The 21,230-nt window shown below is 45.8% G+C and overlaps 1 protein-coding gene across 4 annotated transcripts in view; it reads right to left on the reverse strand.

Moving 5' to 3' along the window:
• KIAA1549 (KIAA1549 ortholog) overlaps positions 1 to 21,230 on the reverse strand; it is a 91,238-nt gene that overhangs the window by 42,465 nt on the left and 27,543 nt on the right. For all 4 annotated transcript variants that reach the window (XM_073899260.1, XM_073899259.1, XM_073899261.1 and 1 more), the window contains exons 10-14: positions 18,033 to 18,217; positions 9,828 to 10,030; positions 8,048 to 8,163; positions 2,330 to 2,535; positions 485 to 708 (exon numbers count right to left, since the gene is read on the reverse strand). In XM_073899260.1, the coding sequence (XP_073755361.1) occupies positions 485 to 708; positions 2,330 to 2,535; positions 8,048 to 8,163; positions 9,828 to 10,030; positions 18,033 to 18,217 (934 nt within the window). The remainder of the gene's footprint in view (positions 1 to 484; positions 709 to 2,329; positions 2,536 to 8,047; positions 8,164 to 9,827; positions 10,031 to 18,032; positions 18,218 to 21,230) is intronic.

Below are 21,230 nucleotides of genomic sequence, written 5' to 3' on the forward strand. Positions count from 1 at the left end.
TGTCTACACTGCCGGGCGGTGGAAAGCAGACAGAATGGAGAGGCAGGGCCCCGCCTGTTACCGGAGCGCTGGTTCCACATGGCAGGTAACCAAAGCCATTACAGGTCTTGAACAGAGCAAGACACAAATGAGAGCAGTGATTAGAGAAAACGCATGCGCCTTAGGACAGGGGTCTGGAAGACCAAGAGACCAAGACTCTGAGGGCAGCTGTGGGAAAAGAAATGGACCTGCCCACCCAGAGGAGGGGAAGGTACTGGGAGTGAGAGTGGGATGGGGGGAGACGGAGGAGGGAAACCAGGGGGAACCATCTGAGAAAGAAAGGGCGACTGCCATTTTCAACTAGCTGAATTCGAGGAGGCAGAGTAAACCCAGGAATAAGGGGCAAGAGGAGGGGCAGGGTGGTGAATGAGAGCAGCCAGAGCAGGAGCACAGCCGTGGGCGCCCCCACAGGCAAACCTCGGGGAGCCCTGCTCGGGACGCGCACCTCTTCCTGGGCTCTATGAACACCGAGGGCACGCTGGCCGTGGGGTCCAGGATCTTGTCGATCTGCATCTGCGCCCTGCGGTACACACGGTGCCGCTCACGCGTGTCGCCCGAGGACAGATCGTCCACCACCGGAAACTCGTAGTGCCCGCGGCGCTTGGCGCGGAGCCGGATCTTGTTCCGATGGTGCTCGATCTCGGACTTGTGCCGCAGCGCCGTCTGGATCTGCACGGCCGAGGGAAGACAAGGGAGATACATGGAATGTTCCCGAAGGGGCCCCCCCCCCCGTGGAGAGAGCATCTTGGGAAGGCGTTTCCTTTCCCCCAGATGGCCCTCCCAGGCTCCCGGGAGGCCCCAAAGTGGGAGACATGGACAGCCACACACACACGGGGACAGAGAACCTGCCATCAGCTACGGGCGGGGTCCCGTAGCCCACGTATGCATCAAATACTACATTTTAAAAAGAGAGTAAAAGAAAAACAGATGTACGCTAGCAAGCTGTGGGGCCACAGGCCTGGTGAGCATACTCCCTTCTTTCCTTCCGGCACACGGAGAATCCACTTTAGGGTGCTTACACATGGTAAGCACAGAGGCACATGCAACTCGAGATGCAGGAGACAGGTCTAGGTTAGGCCGGGGGCTGTGCAGGGCTGGCGCTCCCCAGCAAAGGTGAGCAGAGGCAGTGCACACCATCCTAAACCCACAGTGCACATTCTTAGCAAAAGAAGGAAAGACCGTTAAGAACTCTTGATAGGACTTCTGTAAGATGATCTACTTTAAGGATCACCTTTAAAGCGGGTAGGGGGTTGCAACTATACCAATTTCCTACTACTTCACCCTGGCAGAACTCACAACAGTAGCAGGTGTTTCTTAGAGGCAGGAAATGGACAGACATGGAGCTGCCTTATGTGCAATCCTAAATGGCCTTTGGGCCACTCATTGTCCGGCCCAGGTCAAATCTCTCAAGGTCAAGTTAACAGTGACTTGGACTGGCCTTCTAGTTACCAAAATCTCAGGAGAGAAGTGGATCTAACTCACTCTTCCAGGATTCACTGGAGTCAGATTTTACTAGGTATTACTAGATCCTTAGGGCCAGAGTAGATCTATCAGGGATCACAAAGTCTACAGTGGTCCTAAGATCACCCCAGGTTCAAAGGTTCATTAGGAAAACTCATAGGATTCAGCAGTTAGTCCCATTTATTATAGCAAAAGGATGCAAATCAAAATAAGCAAAGAGAAATGGCATGTGGGGTGAAGTCCGGAGGAAACCAGGAGCAAGCTTATAGGAGGCCTTCCCCAGGGGAGCCACACAGAACAATGTTGCTTCCTTCCTCCAGCAATGAGTTGTGATGACACATGTGAAATGTCCACCAAGGAAGCCCATTGGAGTTGCAATGCCCAGGATTCGTCCTGGGGGCTGGTAAAACAGTCTCCCTCTGCAGAGCATGTGCCAAAATTCCAGAGTGCCAGAAGGAAAAGAGATGTTCAGATAAGTCATACTGTTTGCATAAACAATCTGGGCACAGTGAGCCACTCTGTTCTGGGAATAATGGGAATGTTTCTGAAACGTAAGTTCCCAAACATCAGCCAAGGGCCATCGCAGGACTTCTGAAGGATAGGAGGCTCGGGTTTGCTATGTTAACTCTCTGCATGTCTGCCGTACACCTAACGGTGTCCTTGAACGGCACTGGATCTAAACAAAAACTCAGCTTGATATTTAAAATGACGAATACTTGTCAGCAGCTCCTACCTTTAGCAATTTCCACCTGTTTTTAAGCAGTGACCAAATCAGAATATGATTTTTTTTTTTTTTTAATAAATGGACTTCTTAAAAAAGAGCAAATACCTCCTTGTTAATTTTGTTGCTTTCTGCCACCCGGTCAGCCAGTACGGGGTGCTGAACCGGAGGGGCCGGGATGGGCTGCATGGCGATCAGCTGTATCTTACTGGGAACCCGCCTGCTGGCCTCTGAGGACCGGGACAGCCTGTCCACATGCTCAAAGATGGAGGCTGACGAGTGCTGCTCGTTCCCCGAACTGGGCGGCGGTGGCCCTGGAGCAGAAGGAGAAGCAAAAGCAAAAATAAATAAAGCCATCCTGAAGAAACAGCAAATAATCAATCGTCATGCTACTTGGTGCCAAAACTTGCCCTGTTTTGTCTAAAGGCGTTTCAAAGTCTTCAGGAGGGGAAGGGAAAGCGCAAGCGCTGCGCAGTGAGTCACTAAGCGGCTTGCAGAACTTTTAAGTTAACACTGACAGCAGCTGGGAACTTCCGCTCTCATTTGGAGAGATATAAACGTAGTCACCGAGGCAGTTATACTGGGGAAAAGACAGAAGATGAGGGGAGTGTGGACATGCAGACACTGAACACGTCTGGCCTTTCAGTTCTGATGCACGAAGAAAACCAAGGTGAAGAGCCTCGAGGAGAAAAAGCTGCTGTCTGCGGGGCATTCATTCCAACTTTAAAAAAAGAAGAGTAGTACCCTTAAAAATGGCCGTGGAGGGGGGGGCTGGGTGGCTCAGTTGGTTAAGCATTTGCCTTCGGCTCGGGTCATGATCTCAGGTCCTGGGGTTGAGTCCCATGTTGGGCTCCTGCTCTCCCGCTCTCTCTCAAATAAATAAATAAAATCCTTTTTAAAAAATGGTCAAGAGGGGAAACTGTATGGCATGTATATTTTACTACCTGGAACATGTTAGAAAAGTAATCAGAACTTCAAAAAAGAAAACAGAGATTGGATCTTGGTGTAATGGGTGATTTTCTCCAATTTCTTGCATTTTCTCTAGTGAGGATGTTCTTTAACGAGTATGACTTTTACGGTAGAAATAATCCCAATAAACTTTACTTTTATAAAGGCAAAGAGCGAGAGATGCAGAAGGGCTAAAGAGATGGAAAGAGCTCAACGGAGCTACTGGGAAGCACTCCCTCTGATAAGCCACAGCCACTCTCTGAACCCTCCGGACGCTGCTTTTTTTTTTTTACTTTAAAGATTTTATTTATTTATTGGAGAGAGCAAGAGAGAGACAGAGAGAGCACAAGTAGGGGGGAGAGGGAGAAGCAGACTCTCCGCTGAGCAGGGAGCCCGATGCAGGGCTTGATCCCAGGACCCTGGGACCATGACCTGAGCTGAAGGCAGACGCTTAACCGAGCACCCTGGACACTGCTTTAAAATAAATGGCCAAGAGGCCATGAGAAGGAGTGAGAGCATGTGGAATCTGTTTTCAAACAAAAGCCTGAGGTTGATTCAAGCGCAAGTGAAAAATATAGAGGTTTCTCCTTGATATAAAACAAGATAGAGGGGCGCCTGGGTGGCTCAGTAGGTTAAGCGTCTGCCTTCTGATCAGGTCGCAATCCTGGGGTCCTGGGATCAAGCCCCGCATCAGGCTCCCTGTTCAGCGGGGAGCCTGCTTCCCCCTCTCCCACTCCCCCTGCTTGTGTTCCCTCTCTCGCTGTGTCTCTCTCTGTCAAATAAATAAAATCTTTAAAAAAAAATAAAATAAAATAGAATTGAGCAAAACAGTAAAAAATAGTAACAGCTATTTTACATAAGGAATGTATGCACATCAGTGGTATGGAAGTCTTTGTACTTCCTCTCAATGTGAATTATATTCATTCGTTACCCCACACGATTAGAAATGATTTATGGCACTGTGAATGAATGACGACTCCCTTAGTGAGGAGTTATAGTTGTCTCAATTCAGGCTATTCTGGGGCTTTCTTTCCCTGCCCTGGGCCCGGAGGGAGCCTATTTGTGCAACACAAGCACAGCCGGGCACCACCATTCATCCAGGGGCAGCTACTCAAATTACAGGCTCGATGCCTAAAAGGAGGTAATTAGCTTCTCCAGATAGGCTAGCCTGGCTAACCCAGACTTACAATGTAGCAGCAAATGTCACAAAGGGGGGCCCATTAAGCTACTGATACTTAAAGGTGAGACCGCTTTCCTCCAGGAGGGTGAAAGGACCAGGACACGCAGATGACAAAGGAAGAATACAACCCCCACCACCCCGCAGTGCTATCTGCCTGCCTGGGTACCTGGGAGCTGCAGGCCTGTGCCTGGCTCCTGTCTGTGCCCCTGCCAGCCCCCAGCCATGGTCATGGCTCGTCACTCCATAATTCACCACTGCAACCAGAGACGCACGAGAAGCCCAGAAAATCCTCGAGCTTCCATACTGCTCAGAACCCAGCCTTTCTAATATATACATATATATATTTTTTATTAAAAATACATATTTTTTTAAAGATTTTATTTATTTATTTGAGAGACAGAGAATGAGAGATAGAGAGCACGAGAGGGAACAGCGTCAGAGGGAGAAGCAGACTCCCTGCTGAGCAGGGAGCCCGATGCGGGACTCGACCCCGGGACTCCAGGATCATGACCTGAGCCGAAGGCAGTCGCTTAACCAACTGAGCCACCCAGGCACCCAAAAATACATATTTTATAACTGGGTTATTTTTATTGTTTGCTATGTACTGCATAATTTATTTTTTTAAAAAAAACAGCCTGGACAACAATAACCAATGGCAAGCACAACTTGATACATAGAGATTAATCTGTGTGAATCTGCCTTAAGGTAAATTAGAGACTTTGGATTAAAACCCATTTCTATTCAAATATTACAAAACGAAAAAAAAAATTGTAATTATAGAAATTAGAGTACGGGATAACGTCGACAAAGCAGAATGACAGAGGGAAGGGCAACGTGCACTGCTAAAATGCTAAAGCAATGGAACACTTCTCAAGAAATACGAACTTCATTATCTATAGGTGAATACAGTCAAAGTGCGTTATCCCTAAGGCCCGTGGCCCCCATTAATATCTGGTGAGGCAGGGATCCCATTTCTCTCTCCCTCTTCATCCTGTTCCAGCGCCTCCCCCACCACAGGCCCTGAGCACCCATTTGCTGAATGCAGGACTAAACAACCAGTCACCTCAGCTAAGTTCATGAAATGTTACCTCAAAGAGGCCTCTGGGGATCTGCTGTAATACAAAGAATTCTAATTTATGACCTCAAATCATTTCCTAAATAAGCACTCCACAATTATTTGAAAAACCCTGATGTGACAGGTAGTCAACACAGTTGCCCTGCAATCTCTGAAACTATTACTTTGCTTTGCCAACTTTTTTTTAAGATTTATTTCTTTGATAGAGAGAGTGTGCGAGCAAGCAGGAGGAAGGGCAGAGGGAGAGGATACTCAGGCAGACTCCCCACTGAGCACAGAGCCCTAGAGAGTGCTTAATCCCAGGACCCTGAGATCCTGAGCTGAGCCAAAACCCGGAGTCGGACGCTCAGCGGACTGAGCCACCCAGGCGCCCCTTCTTTGCAAACTCTTCAGCACATGCCAAGGTAGATGTCAGCTTAGTTCCAACTAAGAATTCCATTCTAGAATTCGGAGTTTGTGGAATTCTCATTAATAAAGTTCCAACTACTTAAAAATCACACCCTTGCACAACGTGTTTCGCAGTCCTTACCTACTGGGGGGGGAATTCCTGATGACAGAAGGAAAGGGGACGCGACATTATGCAAGGACACCACAGTGGTGGCACAGTAACAGTCTGAAGGCCGCTGCCTTCACTCGAGGAAGGTGCGTCACCCCCCTAACTCGTCTCACTCTTGACAGCTCTGCTAAAGGGAACCCTTGGTAATGACGCGACTTATTCTAAAACCGTGATAACCGTGAACACAGTGACATCTGAGTCAATAACCTCATAAGGGTCCATCCATGGGCGGTCATATATGCATTATGCTCTAGCCGCCTTCCAAAAACAGTCAGCTGGGAAGGGAGTAAAGCACGACCTCTAATAGACCAAAACCAAAACAATGCTCTTTTCTCAGCTATATTGCCATGTGGGTCCTGGAAATGTCAGATGACTTGTGATATCCATCGAAAGCCTCGCCAAGGAGGCAGAGGGGACCCGGTGGCCATGCCACCTGCTTGATGAGAGGCAACACTGGCCCCAGGGCAACACGGAGGAGGGGTTAGAAACTCACAATCTTTTCTACAGGGTATTTAATTAAGTTCTATGCAAGCAATAAAATGCCTTCATGGAAGCTTTACAGAAATAAATAAAATCTTCCAAGTGAATTGATATTTATAGTGAGAAAATCATCTTTCTAAAACATGAAAATAATGTGCAGACTGTGGTGTCTCTCCAAATCATAATAGCAGCAGCTAAGCTTCTAGAACTCACAAAAACATCTAACGCACTTGCCTCCTTCCACAGGCAACTCAGTCCTACACCTCACATGCTCACTACCTGGATTTTGAATATACAATGATAGTGACTTTTGATTTGTGTCAGCCATGCAGAATATACTAAAACTGTCAGGAGTTAAATGTGGGAACTAAAAGCGAGATTTTCTCAGATAAGCAATTAACAGAAACAGAGAAACTCCAGAACTGATTTTTTTTTCCCCCTCAAATATTTCCTTCCTGGAATCAAAATTAGATTTTTAGTCCTGTCTATCTGAAACAGAGCACCTGTTACCATGGTGCTAAATAACTTCTAAGATTCTGTGAAAAAACTCTTCCCTTATTCTAAGGGGGTTTTCTTTAACATCAAAAAGGAGCTGGAAGGAATTTCAGAAATGAGCTAGGTTAGTCCCACAGAAGCCCCAAAGGCTGAGGGACTCGCAAGATCACACGCATGACGGTGACAGATCAGGCCCTCTGGCTTCCAGCTAGAATCTGTTCATTTACAGAATACAATTCACTCTGTACTGCATTTCAAACAAAGAAATTTGTGAAGACAAATGTTTAAGTATAAAAATTACTATTAAAAATAATATCCTGAGGTATCCCACTTTTCTTTGCATTACTGAAACAGTCCCGAGGTATAAATAAAACTCCAGCAAATACAAGAGCTGCACTCGCACATTTATTTACGAAATTTGTTAAACTAAAACCAAACTACCTCGCCATCACAGCAAAAAATGCTCCTAAGGCTAGTTAGACCTGTGGGCTTAGTTTGATAACAGAGCACGAGCTCCACGGTAAAGTCCTTCGAGGTGGACATGAAGTTCATTTCAGACCTGGCCTAAAAACCCACAGACAATAGATATAAATGTGCTACCCCATTCGGCCTCACTGAAATCCCTGCGGGAAGAAGGATCTAAGAACAGGACCAAACAGAATGCATTTGGACCCATGATAAATAAATGACTTCCTGGCAGTGACAGCTGAGAAAAATCCAGAATTGGATCCTAAGAAGGTCACTAAATTCTGGAGGTAGTTTTTGAGACTCTGGTTTTAGTTTGGGTCCTCCTGTTCTTCGGAGAGGAAAACCATTAGGACTCTAAACTAGAACAGAACATGGCTATTCACCTCAAAACATACTTGAGTGAACCCCTAACCTCCAGCACGGTCTCCCGCCTCAACAAAGACACTAGGACGACATTAGACAGTGACAGTCGATGCTGAGAAATTCACCATACGGATGATGAGTATTCCACTGCAGATTTTTTTTTTTTTTTTAGTGTCTAGCATTTGAAGTAGCATAAAACCTTATCCTACTGGAATCTCATCATTACTACGTTGAACGTGGAGAATGAGAAGAGTCACAGACCGCTCTGTGGGGCTCTGTGGGGCTGGCCATCATTCACTGCTCCCGGCGTCTTGTCTCCCACGTCCCTCTCACTGGACTCCTCACTTACGGTAGAGTCAGCATCCGAGGGAGAAACTCTGCAGTCACAGAACAAATGCAAACATTAGGAAAAAGAAAGAAAGGGCCTGGGGGGGTGGGGGGGGGAGGTGGGGAGAGGTCACATTAATTTAGATGTGGAAGTCAGGCTTCCAGGCAAAACAGATAGGAATGAGACAGTTCCCAAAAATCATCTTCAAGGAAAACGTTGCTAGCACATGGTCCCCTCTTGAAGACAGTACCACATGGCTTCTCTGGCTCAGCAGGCTGCATTCCAAGGAATGCCAGGAAGCTAAGGGCCAGACTGGAGGATGGTAACCCACAGTTACCAGGGCCCTGGATTGGTAGTCTGGGTCTGGCATAGATTGTATCAGAAGATCTGGGGTTCCGGCCTGGTTCCCGGTCAACAGGGACTGCAGAATCCCTGGGAACCCAGGGTGGTCCTATCGTCACCCCCACAGAACCCCAGAGCTCTGGGAGAAGCCTATACTTACAACACAAAAGCAACGATCACCCCTGAGCTGTGAATCTATCAAAAGCAAGGGTGACACAAAACCAGGTTGCAGGAGGCTAATGAAAGTCCTTAACCTGTTAGCACCCCTTCTCTTGGTGCCCCTGAGGGATGCTAAAGCCCTACATTAACCATGCAGACCACTGAAATGTTGCATCTAAATGTTTAGGATGAGACGACCAAGGGAAGAGGAAAAAAAAAAAAACTTGGCAAAATTATACTAACATATTCAACAGTCTTTAATGTGATTTGATTTATTCTTAGCCTGCAAGATGATTAAGCAAATAACATCTCTCGACATAATTCATTTTCTTTTGTAGAGATCATGGTGTAACATCCATTAAATTGTTAAAACTAGGCCAGAACCCCCCGGGGTAGAAACTGTGACAGCGTTTCAAATGTTGGTATGATCACACATTTCTTCCCTCTTCACAGGAAATCAAGATTTGGAGTTCAAAGCTCAAAGGCAGGCTAATAATTTGAGGCTTCCATACCCTAGTGTGATTGTGCTGAGATCTAAAGGCAGCTGCATAAAACCTGATTCTGAACTTCCACCCAGCTACAGCCCTTCTCCTAGGATCAGAGGGTGAGGGGGAACTTCCAGGTGGCGTGTTAACACGAAGCCCTCAGCCCGCTTCCCTTTGATAGGAGGAATGGAAAGACACTGGGGATGGGGAGCTGGGCAGGGAGGAGGCAATGCCGAGTCCATGGAAACATGCTAATGAGGGTGACAGCACAGCCGGCCAGAGGGAAAGCAAGCCAAGAATAAAGGATGTGATGAAAGTCACCCGCAGACGAAGCAAGGAAGGCAAAGCCAGCCACTGGTAATAGCAGCAAAGGCAAAGGCAGTACAGGCTGAGTGTGTATTATGTGCCATGCACTTTTTAGACATTACTTCTGATATCATCTCCAGAGGGCTCAGAACGATCACCCCAGAGTATACCCGCTCGAGCTAGGCAAGATCTAATCAGGTCTCGGGGGTGGGACCACCAAAGCATCTGGCCGCCTCTGGTGGTCCACTGGAGTGGATCGAGAGCCCTGTGGTTCGTGGACTTTGGCAAGCTGTTGCCAGTCTCCCAGGCTGCACACCCAGGGGAATACTCACCACCAGCTCTTCTGATACTGGAAACTGACAAAACTGAGAAGGGAAACATGCTCTGTGATAGGGAACAATACAGAAAGCCTGATAAGAACCTTCCTCTGTGACGGAGGTTCTTGGAAGGGATCTTTGCCTTGGGGCTCGGCACATCTCCGTTTTCAGAGGGCGTGGTGTGGTCCTTCACCGGTCCAGGTCCCGGCAGTGGTGCTGGCTCATGAATAATCAAGATGTCGTCTTTATTGTGCTGACCCAGATGCTGCTTAGCAAAATCAAAGCCCTTCACACTAGGGATCTGCAACTAAAACACACACACACACACACACAAGCGGAGACAGTCAATCTGAAAGCTGAGGACGGTAAAAAGGGATTGTGAGAGCTGGCAAGATTGCTGAGTGCTGACTTTGACCCAAGATCATGCCTGCCATCCCATCATTCTAATTCAACAAGCATCTCTAAAACATCGACTGTGTGCACAGTGCCATTCACACCTAGAGTCTGCAGAAAAGACAGATACTTGCGAAAGATTAAAGAAGAGTACGGGATCAAACAGCTAGACCTTAGTACAAAAGACATCACAAGACGATACCTGCCTGACCCACCATCACGGTAGCATGATCACGCGGTTCCAGAGACAGTGGCACGAGCGAGAGATTCTTTATAGAGAAATGAAGACTTGAGTCAGGATTCACGGGACAGGCAGAACTTGGAAATGAAAAGGGGCAGGTACACAGAGGATGTTCTAGATCAAGTCAGGCACCAGAGAGCAGCTGAGGGCTTGGAAGACACCCCATCAGCTGACCTAGAAGGGTCAGAATATGGGGAGGGAGAGAAGGCTGGCCAACACCAAATGCCAGTTTCTAGAGCAGGAAACCACTAAATATTTCTGAAGAGGAAGATTTCTAAAATCCAAGCAGACAGGACACACAGGGCTGCCGGACACACATGCCAACAATACCCATGCAAAAAATGACAAAAGCCTGAGCCCTAAACCCTAGCAAAGGAATGAATAGTTCTAGAGACTGGGCTGAAGGATCTGGAAGCCAAAAATAGACACAAGAGGCAGAGGAGGGAAAGGGAAAGCAGCCAATGATGACTTGAATGACTTATAGGCCGGCATCCTGAACAGGGGAAGGGACATTTATCATGAAAGAATGGTAACCTGAGGAGATAAAAAGACAGGTTTCACTTTAGACATGCTTAGTTTGAGATGGCAGGAAAAGCTCCAAAGGAGAGTAGCCCCGTGTAGCTGGACACGGAGGACAATAGCTTGGGGGAAATTTCAGGCTGGAGACAGGACTTTGAGAGAATCTATACAGAAGATGACAGGTAGGGGACCTGAGATTTTTTTTCTCAGATTTTTCAAGATGAAAACAGAGTCTGTGGATAAAATGTTGGGGAACATCTAATAGTTTGGGGCTCAAAGGAGGAAAAGGAGGCAAGGAAAAAATAGATGACTTCAAAAAAAAGAATTTGTAAAGTTCAATGTAACAGAAGGCAAGGGGATACAGAATTTCTAGAAAGGAGTGGCCAACAGAAGTACTGGGGGCACAAGGAGGAAAGAGAAAGGGGTCTTCAAAAAAGCCCACTTCTCACACTGGGGGACGCAGAAGTCCTACCTGAGATACACGGTAGCAACACCAAACCCACAACCCAGACCCCTGTCACCACGGAGTCCAGACCTCAACTTCTAGCTTCCTGTGCTAACACAGGAAATGTGCTCCAAGTACAGAGAACTGTAGGCAATAAAGGTGAGGCACCATTTGTGGGGACCCTAAAAGTGTAGGGGGGGTAATCATGAATCATTAATTTGAGCTTGCAGAGTATAGGAAACTAAACTGCATTTCAATAATTGTCCCAAGGGCCTCCTTGGCATGAAGGCCACATGCACAACCAAAGCCCTTATCTCCGCTGTACTCCACCCCTAGAGAGAGTCCATCTGTCAAAGACAAAGGCCAAACCAACCTAAGGAGCTATTTTAGACAATGTGTTATGTAGAAGCAAAAGGTTTTGCCATATCTGTGTTAATTTTATGCCAAATGAGTGACAATACCAATGGCTTCCATTCGTGATCTCAAAGGTCTTTTTTAGCACTGCAAGTCTACAGTCAGTGAAGACAAGGGAAGGAGTCTGCAATAATGACTTCTGCCAGCAGAGGGGGACAAAACTTACTCTAAATGTAGTTTACAAAGATGTTGCTTGGAAACAAAAGATAAAGACCTGGTGGGCTGTATTTTCTAAATTAATGATGTCATGTGACAAGAGCAAGCTACTCCACACAGTCCTTGGCTCAGGAACACTCCTTCACGAATATGAACCCAAACCTGCCCCTCTCTGGTTCCCCCGGCCCTCCAACCACTCAGGATACTCTTATCTCCTCATCCACAAGACTGTGATCTTCAGCAGGGCTCCCTGAATCCCTGGGGGTGTACGTTTTCCTAGGGGCATGCAGCCATTTTAAGACCGTCTAAGTTCAGATGGATAAGCTCTGTGTATGCTCTTCACTACAAGTGATTTTCCTGAGAGTGTGCCTGTAGTCTGGCCATTGGGCTGGTTCCCATTTCCCGCCTCCCGTTATAAGGGTCCTTCTCCTGCTTTACAGAAGAGAGGTGCCCCTCTCACCCACATGGGAGCCTTTACCCAGCCGCACCTCATGGTAGCTCATTAACAAGCTACCTCTAAATGAAAAAAATCACAGAGATAATCAATAGTCACTGAGTCAACACCATCAACACCATTTAATAAATCTTGGTAAAACCTTTTTTAGTGTATTTCCCAGCAAGAAACTAAATGCCTCCAACGACCAAGAGACAATCACTTTTGCAAAGCAGATGATCTGCTTTACCAAAATTGAAGGAAGAGCATAGATTGCCTCTTCCAAGTAGAGGTCTCCAAGTGAATAAGGGAAAAATACAAACAGCTCTACCTCTGTGGTGCATTCAGTGTACCCCCAGTCTAGGAGTTAATACTACTGGTCTACCCTGACAAACTCTCAGGTTCGTGCAAGAAACAAGCGTATGTATACGTCAAAATGCTTCATTATTATTGCTGTTGGATGATGAAACATCAAGCAGTTAATATAAATGCCTAAGCATTCTCAGCCATCAGATAAAAGCTCTGAAGTTAGATACGAAATTTTATAATTCAGCAACAGGGTGTGACACATGGTAGACCGTCCATAAATATTTGATGACTAAATCAATTTTAAAAAGTAAATTGAAGCTCCAAACTTGCTGGATCTTGTGGGGAGCCATGAAAAAGGGTATATGTCATCAATAAAATATAAGTCCATAAAAGCCCTGTGGGCTTACTGTTGATTCCTACTAACATTTTCAAATATCTCCATTAGATCCTTGCACTTCTCACTGGCAGGGTGAGTCACCACCTTCTACAACAATAGAAATTTGGCAACTAGTCTGTGCTTCTGCACAAAACAAAAGCTATCTTAGAACACACACAGAAGGAAGAAATTAGAGGAAACCTTGCCCACTTATGGAATTAGCTCTTTTGTTTCATCCCTACTTTCAAGAATTTTTTTTCTAGTTTTTCCATTTCTTAAAAAAAAAAAAAATCTAAAGTTAAGTCTGGCTGTATTGTGTCTCCGGCTTCCACATGCAGAATAAGCTTCAATCAGTATTTTATAGAAGAAGAGCCACAATTAATTAGTGCCTTCAATATTTCCATTAGGACCCCTTATTTCTGAGGAGAGACAGCTCTTTTGTTCCTTCTCTCTTTAATATGTCACAGAGGGGACAGGCCCCATTGTCCGTGCCCCACTGGAATAACGTCGCCGACAAGTCAGAGCAGGCGGGTAAAGCAGGTCAGCCAAAGAACAGGAGAGATGCCTGATGAATTTTAAAACATGTGAGCCGTAAATATAATACAACCCCGGGCAGAACAAGATGGAGTGAATCTCTAGAACTCCAGTTAGCCTAAACCCCTGGGAAGGAGCAGTTAAGATAAAAATAGAAATCAAAGAGCAAACCCCAAAGGTGCCTGGGTAAAAATCTGCCGTCTCAAAGAGAGCAGATTGTCTACCCATTTCTTATTTGGTGGATGAGATCTATGAAAAGTCTCCATAGTCGCCGTGCTGTTTCCATTCAGAAGATGAAGAAAAGGCAAAGTTCCTGCTGTGTTTGCTGCAGCCCTGGGGCCCCCAGTCACCCTGCGGTCTTGGAGATAGAAGAGCAGAACTCCAAGACTCTCCCGCCCCTGGGGGCCACAGCAGATCACGGGTGAACTGAGCTCTCCACATATTAGGTGCCACGGGGTCCTTGCAGAGACTCAAAGAGCAACCACAGGGGACAAGATGAATTTGGCTGAGATGGGACAAACACCCATGGAGCCTCTCTCTCTCCGATCAGCTGTCCACACAGCCTCCCAAAGTGGTCATTCCAGAGATAAGTATGTTCAAGCTGCTGTCCCTGCTGAAAATCCTTCCATGGCTCCCCACTACCTACAGCACCATTGCCGACCCCTGATATGTCCTACAACTCCTCCTAGCCTGGCTCTTGCCTACTGTCACCTCACAGTTATTGCTGTGCCCTTCCAGACAACTTTTGCTCCACCATTCCTGACATACAGGTCATTCCCTCCACCTGGGCCCACCTCACCTGGCTTCATCTCCTCCACCTCTGAGCTTCAGCCCCAGCATCGCCTTTTTTTTTTTAAGATTTTATTTATTTATTTATTTATTTGACAGAGAGAGAGAATGCACAAGCAGGGGAAGCAGCAGCAGAGGGAGAGGGAGAAGCAGGCTTCCAGCTGAGCGGGGAGCCCGATGTGGGGCTTGATCCCAGGACTCCAGGATCATGACCTGAGCTGAAGGCAGACGCCCAACAACTGAGGCACCCAGGAGCCCCCCAGCATCGCCTCTTTCCAGAAGGCAGAGGCAGCCCACCACCCAACGGGGTGGCTGCCCCTTCTCCCTGCTTCCAGGACAGCCCAGACAGACTCAACACTGCTGTGTGTCAGTGTCGGGTCCCTAGTCCTTCTCCCTTACCGAAGCCCTCGAAACAGGGACTGCATGCTATCTGGGCTTACAACCTGGCCTGGCCCTGCTTGGGCTCAGAGCAAACACTCAGTGTTTGGTGAGTGGATAAGCAGTGACTAAGGCATCTCCATGTGGCTGCCCGCAGTACCCACCAGTCAGGAACCACAGTCCCACGCCAACCAACCACAGGGAGTGGACTGTCCCCATCGGAAGGAACAAGTTTTCACGGGACCAGCAGCATCAAGCCAATGCCATTCATCTCTTTACACAGAACCTCAACAGGGTGAGGTGGGTCCAAGCTGCGGTTTTTCTAATACCCAGTAAACAGTGATGACTTTAAAGAGACTACAGATAAAGGAAAGATACGGGTTAGATTTGTTTTTTAATGACTGGAAATAAAAAGGACCCTCTCTCAAAATGTAGACAGAATGGCCTCTCCTTCTTATCGTATGTCAAAACTAATCCACTCCCAGACAATCTGAAGAGGTTTCCTGCTCGTTACAAGGGGTAGGGGGTGTGGATTTTTTTTGGTGGGCACATGTATTGTTTCCAGATGTTTGTAGCTCTGGGATTACAGAGCTCAAGGATCTGGGAGAGTAGCAGCGAGGCAGCATCAGGGGGCAGAGCAAGCAGAACAGAGAGAGAGAGACAACAGAGAGTCACACAAGAAGGAAAAAGAACTTTCGCAGTCCCAGGGGAAACTAGCATCTTTTCAAATTGTCCCAAGGAATGGGCTAGATAGAGGCCCTTCACCACTGCCAGGTAAATCTTAGAAGAAACTCTTGTGAAGTAGAGATACTTGTTTCTAAACTAAACAGAGATCATCCTTTTTCTATTATAAACACATGACAAGATCTATACGGTAGGTTCCTGTGCCAGCAAACCAAAGACCACCCTTGTGAAATGTCACAGAGGTCAGTCCCCCCTACCCAGGTCAGAAGACACCGACTCCCTCAGGGACTCCTCCACACAGAAGACCTTCCGACAGACATGTTGTAAAGATGAACGCACAAATCCTCCAGCACATGCAAAGCAAGAGCAACCCCAAGGGCTGGAAGTTCTGTTTGAAACTCTGTCCATCTGATTTACAGCAACATCTGGGGCACGAAGATATTTCAGAAGTAAAAGTGAGAGAAAGAGAAGACTTGGGGAGTATCCTGTTTTGTACTCAAGGGATGCTGTCCTCTGACAGTTGAATGAAGTAACAGATGACGGATGGGCTTCCACAGGGAGTATTTATGTTAGGGAACCTGGAACATGAAAGACCTGAATACATAACCATCTACACTGGGTAAATCTCTCTGCAACAATACTCTTTCACCAGAACAAAAACATTTCCAAACTTATTGTTGATCTTATTACAATGAAATTCACGCTATGAATGATTTAGTACCTCCAGCACTTTTTCCAGGGTTTTCCGTGGCATTATCTAGTCTAACAACAAAACAATCTTAGCACACTCTGTAAATAATAAATGAAGATAGGTAATAAATATAATGTTAATGTATAAAATGCTTCCAATACTCTTGATAACTATCAGCTTGCAATTGAGTCATGATTTTGCATTTTTAGTTCATTCATAAGAAAAAGAATACTCTTCATTTACTTTTACGGAAGTACAATAAGTGAAGAATACCTACTTTTTCATTCAGCAGGTGTGGGTTTGTAATGGGCAGAACTTTTTAAACCCAGACAGAATAAATTTAAAAGGTTAACAGGCAACCCTTTATTTCTTATTCTTCTGCCTCATCCTTGCTTTTTCTTATCACAGTTCTAGAGTCAAGGAAATCCTCTAAATGTGTGAGACCCACAGAGGGTACACATTCACACACACAGTCAACAGATTACCGCTTTCCATCCCCTTGGTAACGGCTCACTGCCTGGGGTGCTAGATGTGTGCAGCTACTGCATTCTTCTTCAGTGCTTGGCATGTTTCTGCTCACACGAGATCAACCAAAACTCGATACTTACCAAGAGTCAATGTCTTTGCTCTGAAACTGGTATGTGACAATTAAGTATTGCGGAAATCATTGAAACATAAAAGTGAGAATTGCTATTATTATAAAAACTAAATGGGGGGGGGGCGCCTGGGTGGCTCAGCTGGTTAAGTGTCTGCCTTCGGCTCAGGTCATGATCCCAGGGTCCTGGGATCGAGCCCCGCGTCGGGTTCCCTGCTCAGGGGGAAGCCTGCTTCTCCCTCTCACACTCCCCCTGCTTGTGTTCCCTCTCTTGCGGTCTCTCTCTCTCTCTCTGTCAAATAAATAAAATCTTTAAAAACTAAATGGGATGCTTTGGTATGACATGAAAAAGATGTTTAAAAACACACTGCTGTCAAGTTAGGTATAGGTGAATTAGCTCTGAAAGATTACAGAGTTGGGGAGGGTATCAAAAAAAAAAACAAAAAAAAACAAAAAACCCTAGAGCACTTTACACTCAGGTTGCTTGCTCTTCTCTAAAGAAACCCAAACTGGAAACTGCAGCTGATGCATTATAGGTGTTGTTTCTTTTTTAATTTTTTTAATTTTTATTTTTATTTTTGAGAGGGAGAGAGAGGATCACAAGCAGCCTCCATAGAGTGCCCGATGTGGGACTCAGTCTCACGGCCCTGAGATCATGACCTGAGCCTAAATCAAGTCGGACGCTTAACTGACTGAGCCACCCAGGTGCCCCTAGGTGTATTGTTTCTTACAAGAAACACCAAACAGAATCCTCTCAGTAAACCAACAGTCCAAAAAATAAAATATAAAAGAAAAAAGACTCAGGGTACATCAAAAGATTGGCTAATACAGACCCACTCATATATTTAAATTAAAATATTTAAGGCATATAAGTATCATTTTTTTAATGATTAAATGATCTTGACCAAGGTGGACAGTGGGTTTCCCATATGGTAGATGGAAACTAAAGGAGCCGTCCAGTGTGACTGTGTATGAAAGAAACAGACACACAGATCTGAGAAAACCTCCCTTGGCTCCCATTCTTTGAAAATATCCAGGGTTAAAACAGATGAGAATTCATATAAAAATGGATATGATCTTTGAACTAATCATTTCATAAATAAAATCACAGTAGAACTCGGTGCTCATAACACTGCCAAGCCTTGATACAGCTTCATCTTCTTGGCGTATAATTAACACTACATAAGAATCATGGTTCCAGTAGCAAACGTGAGGCAAAGAGATACCACCATTAAAGCCAAAAAAAATGTCCCTATCAGCTTTCTGTCCCATCTTTCAGTATCAAGAGCCTGAACTCAGCCCACCCCAGCCATATGACTGCCCGTGTGAAGGCTGGGGGGTTACACCCTTACCTTCTGACGCTGCTGGATGTTGGCCACCGTGTCAGGTTGGAAGTCCAACTTGTCCGTGCGGCAGAGTTTCCAGTAGAGGATGATGACAATCACCATCACCACCAGCACTGGAATGACCACACCGACAATGACCCAGAGGTTGCTGCTCTGGGACTCGGGGGACGGCCTCTTCACTCTGTCCAAGGCTGCAGACAAAGAAGACAGGTCATTCACGAATTCCTCTGCACTCACTTACTTGACAGCCCTTCTGTGCAGAGAACGTGGCTTCTTCGATGAGAAACCTGGAAAGTCCTTGTCATTTCAGGTCAAGTCAAGCGGTTAAGACTCTGTGATCTCCTGATGGCCAGAAACGTGATGCAGTAAACAAACACAACACAGAATACTACATCCTCAATGCCCAAGGGACCATGGTGACATACTGACATGCCTAAAGGAACATGGCTCATCCAATGGCAGAGCTATGTTAATTCCAGGTCTCCTGACTTCCCATGTATTCTACTAGTTCTACCCTAATCTCCCTGCCGAAACACTTCCATACTAAAAATCAGAAATCCCAATAAACGGTCTACAAACACTGTCTTCATTTCTTCACCTGTGTCTCTCTCTAAACTCCTGAAACAAGACTTAAGGTACCAGATGTCAATTTTAAAATTACATGACATCCAACTTACTTGCTCAGAATCTGCCATTCCCCACCCTCCTGACCACCCAGACCACTGCTACAGCCTCCCATCTTCCGTGACCTTGGATGAATATACTTCAAGCACTGTGCCTTCCTTTCCTTCACCAGCTCCTTTCCCTAACCTTCCCTCCTGGTCCTGAGCCCTCATCTTCTTCATTCTGTACTCATCCTCTCAAAGGACGCAGCTCCTCTTAAAGCTCAGGTTCCAATTACCAGGTGCCCCAGACCAAAATGTCCCCCTCCCCTCTGCCCAACCTTCTCATCTGTTATCATCACTTCATAAAAACTGCTAAGAAGGCGAGTTTCCTCCTTGTCTAAGTTCTTTTGTTCTGGGTGCCTTTGCCTTGCAAACGGTACCTTACTATTTTTTTTTTTAAAGATTTTATTTATTTATTTGAGAGAGAGAGAGACAGCGAGAGAGGGAACACAGGCTTCCCACTGAGCAGGGAGCCCGATGCGGGGCTCCATCCCAGGACCCTGGGATCCTGACCTGAGCCGAAGGCAGACGCTCAATGACTGAGCCACCCAGGCACCCCGGTACCTTACTATTTTAAAAAGCATTTTGTAACATAAATGTGTCATCTTGATATACTGTGCTACTTTACTCATTAATATGGTCATGACTCTAAGTCTTATCTTTTCAAACACAGTTCCTTCTCCACGGGCAGAGGGCTAAGTTTTATGCTCTTTTCATATTCCATAATGGTTAGCACATGCAATGGGATCAAAATGTTTCTGCTCAAAGATGTAACAACAAAAAAGATTCTTGGTGCTAGTTTTAAGTGAGGGTTCAGGCCTCTGAGAGTGACAAGGGAGGGGAGCAAGCACTCTAAAGCACGAGCATTATGAAAGAAGCACAAATTACAGAGCAGAGACTATGGAGGAAATGGAAAAAGGGACAAAGTATTAATCTTTAAATTTGGCCTGAATAGAGTCTATATACGTAGCTCATTTTGCATAACAACTGACAATACAGGAGTGACAGAATCAAACCAAGGAGCTGGGACAACTGGATGCTCTTCTTAGTTCTAACCTAGTAACACCCTGGGAGAGGCACAGATGCATCAAATGAGGCCCGGCTGCCAGGGTCTAGAGCTGCCTGGGGCCTGAGCCTGATGCTGGCTGAGGCTTCCAATCCCACGATCCTTATCCTGTGTTTTTTAGCAGGAAGCTGAGGAAACAGGTGCAAAGAACAGAGGGAAGGAGCTTGAAAGGTTCCCATACTCTATAGTAACTAATCTTTCAAAGGTGAAGTGCTTAGCTGGAGTGGGGCACCTCTCCTACAATCAGAAATGTCCTCGATGAAGATATATAAGTAAGTGCTTTGTTATTTTTTTTTTCTCACTGCTTTGAAACAGAACGTACTAATATGCAATCATATCTCAAATACATAAACCACCAATGGATTATTTGCTTAAACTCGCCCCATCACCATCTATGAATTAGACAAAGTGTGCCCATGAGCCCTGGTCCTGCTTAGTTTCCAGGGACAAGTACAGATGTCACAAAGAATCTTCTGTTACCGAGGATAACCGGGAAGCTGTCATTTTGTAAAGGTGCCTTTGCAGCCCATGTGTTCTCTATAAAGAACTTTTCAATATTCCCCGAGGCTCCATTCCTTCTAAACACTTACTTATCCATTTACTGTTGGGAGCAAATATCACCAAGCTCCTACAAGGATTGCTCTCTGGCTCATAAGCAAAAGCATCCACATTAAAATAGCAGTCTGATTCATAAAGGAACATTTAGAGGAAAACACTCTTCTGTGCCTCTCCTTTTTCTTAATTTTAAATACCCAAAATCTGGGAGTTGAAAAATCAGGCACTGGGAGCAACCGCTGCCGAGGGCAGGAGCCAAGTATCTTCCAACAATAATAAAGAAATATCAAAATACCTCTTTTTAAATTGTGAAGTACTGCGAAGATGGGGAGGGAGAGAAACAGCACTGAAAAGGGTAAGGATCAAGGACTTCTTTGTGTTAAAAAAACTCAGCAGGAAGCCAGTAAATGCAGAGGGCACCTCCCAGCTTCCTGTGTGACTAACTGTCCCCACCAACGTTCAAAATATGACAGACAAGGCTTTGGAATAAATACAGAGAAAACAAGTTATTTTACCTAGACAAAATTTTTAAAACAAGAAATAGTACAGGAGTAGGGGAAAAAATATTACAGTTAACTTAAGCTACTAGAACTCAACACTGGGGATACAAAATGCTGGGTGGGAAAACAGTAGTGCGGGCTACAACTACAAGCCGCTGAAATAAAGGACGTGGCAAGTGAATTTTAACAACTGACATTTTGGGGCGCCTGGGTGACTGAGTTGATTAAGCGTCTGCCTTCGGCTCAGGTCATGATCTCAGGGTCCCGGGATGGAGTCCTGCGTTGGGCTTCCTGCTCGAGTGGGGAGCCTGCTTCTCCCTCTGCCTCCGCCCCTCCCCCCTGCTCTCTCGCTCGCTCTCTCTCAAATAAATAAATAAAATCTTTTAAAAAACAAACAAAAAACAACTGATGTTTTATA

Source organism: Callorhinus ursinus, unplaced genomic scaffold, assembly GCF_003265705.2.
Source record: "Callorhinus ursinus isolate GAN/ISIS: 27379988/994484 unplaced genomic scaffold, GSC_fseal_2.0 scaffold12, whole genome shotgun sequence".
NCBI classification, from domain to species: Eukaryota; Metazoa; Chordata; class Mammalia; order Carnivora; family Otariidae; genus Callorhinus; species Callorhinus ursinus.